Source organism: Austrofundulus limnaeus, unplaced genomic scaffold (assembly GCF_001266775.1).
Source record: "Austrofundulus limnaeus strain Quisiro unplaced genomic scaffold, Austrofundulus_limnaeus-1.0 Scaffold447, whole genome shotgun sequence".
NCBI classification, from domain to species: domain Eukaryota; kingdom Metazoa; phylum Chordata; class Actinopteri; order Cyprinodontiformes; family Rivulidae; genus Austrofundulus; species Austrofundulus limnaeus.
The window spans coordinates 49,093-51,656 of NW_013952849.1; the positions used below are offsets into that span (position 1 = coordinate 49,093).

Genomic DNA, 2,564 nt, shown 5'->3' on the forward strand with positions numbered 1-2,564 from the left:
AGAGAGACAGAGAGAGCGAGAAAGAGAGAGAGAGATAGAGAGAGAGCGAGAAAGAGCGAGAGAGATAGAGAGAGAGAGACAGAGAGAGCGAGAAAGAGAGAGAGAGATAGAGAGAGAGCGAGAAAGAGCGAGAGAGATAGAGAGATAGAGAGAGAGAGATAGAGAGAGAGAGATAGAGAGAGAGAGATAGAGAGAGCGAGAAAGAGATAGAGAAAGAGAGATAGAGAGAGAGCAAGAAAGAGAGAGAGAGAGCGAGAAAGAGCGAGAGAGAGAGCAAGAGAGAAAGAGAGATAGAGAGAGAGCGAGAAAGAGAGAAAGAGAGATTGATAGGGAGAGAGAGCGAGAAAGAGCGAGAGAGAGAGAAAGAGAGATAGAGAGAGATAGAGAGAAAGAGAGAGATAGAGAGAGAGAGAGAGAGAAAGAGAGATAGAGAGAGAGTGAGAGAGAGAGAGCGAGAAAGAGAGAGAGATAGAGATAGAGAGAGAGAAGTAGAGAGAGAGATAGAGATAGAAAGAGAGAGAGACAGAGATAGAGATAGGGATAGGGAGAGAAATAGAGATAGAGAGATAGAGAACGAGACATATAGAGATAGAGAAAGATAGAGAGAAAGAGAGATAGAGAAAGATAGAGATAGAGAGAAAAAGAGAGAGAAAGAGAGAGAGATGGAGAGAGAGAAAGAGAGATAGAGAAAAAGAGAGAGATGGAGAGAGAGAAAGAGAGATAGAGAAAGAGAGATGAGAGAGAGAGAAAGAGAGAGCGAGAGAGAAAGAGAGAGAGAGAAAGAGAGAGAGAGCGAGCGAGAGATAGAGAGAGATAGAGATAGAGAGAGATAGAAAAAGAGAGATATAGAGAGACAGAGAGATAGAGATAGAGAGATATAGAAAGATAGAGAAAGAGAGAGTGAGAGAGAAAGAGAGAGAGAAAGAGAGAAAGAGAGAGAGAGTAAGCGAGCGAGCGAGAGAAAGAGAGCGAGCGAGAGAGCGAAAGAGAGAGAGAGCGCAAGTGAGAGAGAGAGAGAGCGAGCGAAAGAGAGAGAGAAAGAGAGAGAGAGAAAGCAAGAGAGAGAGAGCGAATGAGCGAGAAAGAGTGAGAGCGAGAGAGAGAGAGAGAGAGAGAAAGAGAGCGAGAGAGAGAGAGCTAGAGAAAGAGAGAGAGCGAACGAGCGAGAGAGAGCGAGAGTGAGAGAGAGAGAGAGAAAAAGAGAGCGAGAGAGAGAGAGAGAAAAAGAGAGCGAGCGAGAGAGAGAGAAAAAGAGAGCGAGCGAGAGAGCGAGAGAGCGAGCGAGCGAGAGAGAGAGAGAGAGAGAGAGAGAGAGAGAGAGAGAGAGAGAGACCACCAGGCCACCAAGACACCTATGACCACTCTGATGGAGTTACAAGCTTCAGTTGTGATACAACAACTGTTGTCCAGGTTCTTCACTAGTTTTGGGAGATTAAAAAACAGACACTGATGAAGAAAACTTGTATTAAATCTCAACAAGAGTTTGGCAGATGGTTGTGGAAGACTCCACTGTCAAGTGTTTTTCAGCAGCCAGTCCTGGAGGTCTTGTAAATATGATAAAATAAATGCAACAACATATAAGGAAGTCCTAGAAGACAATCTGATGCAGTTCCCAAAGGGCCTGTGTTTAATGAAAAGCCTCCATTTAAGTTGGTGTTTTCAGCAGCTGAAGAACGTGACATTCTGGTTTTACTGATTTTATTTTGTCAGCTGTGTCCTTACCCAGACCATGTGATAGACGGTGTATATATCACTGTCACAAGCGTACACACGGATCGCCCTCAGAGTGAAGCCAAACTTTTTCCCGGAGCTGTGGATGACGATGGGCTGCCGTGGGTTGGCGCCGCAGAGAGGGGAATCTCTGCTTGGAGAAGAGTCCCTTGAGGATGGATCCGAGGAGAGGGAGTAAGGAGACAATGGGCTGGCCAGAGGAGACACCCCAAAGATATCTGGGAAAACCAGGAGAAGAAAATAATTCACCACCAGGGCAGATAGTTTTATTTAATCAAAACCTAAACTGGCTTTGAAGGAGGACTGAAGGGATGATATGAAAGTAATAGGATTTTATTCCCAGCAGTAAAAAAGCCTTTTGCTCTAACTGTATATCTTGTTGTTAGTACTTTGGAGTCATGGAGCTGGAGGTGTCATACTGAACACTTTTGAACAGATATTAGTCACTTCATTATTCAGACATATAGGACTATCAGGAAACAGATTTTTAAAGTCGTCTCGTATGATTGTGTTCTGTTAGTCTGTGGGTGGACATACCAGCAGGGATCATCAAAGAAAGGGCTCCAGCTGAGACAGATTTAGGGACTTTTGCCACAGCTCCAGTCTTCCCTGCAGCATTCTCTGGTCGCAGAGACGAGGTCTGAGGCTCCTGATCTGTGGAGGAGTGACTGGTGGTGTTGGTGATCTCTGCACTCTCACCTCTGGACGTCAGCTGGTCCAGATGTTCAGAGAAACTTCCTAAATGTAACAAAAGTAGTGCAGGATTAGGCTCACAATTACTGCCAAACAGGTAGGACACACACACACACACACACACACACACACACACACAC

General features: G+C 45.1%; 1 protein-coding gene across 1 annotated transcript in view; it reads right to left on the reverse strand.

The window, feature by feature from the left end:
* The window catches only part of mast4 (microtubule associated serine/threonine kinase family member 4), a gene marked incomplete in the record, with an annotated part of 204,817 nt that overhangs the window by 13,781 nt on the left and 188,472 nt on the right, over positions 1–2,564 (reverse strand). Inside the window, 2 exon segments of the mRNA XM_014024937.1 lie at positions 1,723–1,949; positions 2,269–2,469. Coding sequence (XP_013880391.1) covers positions 1,723–1,949; positions 2,269–2,469 — 428 coding nt within the window.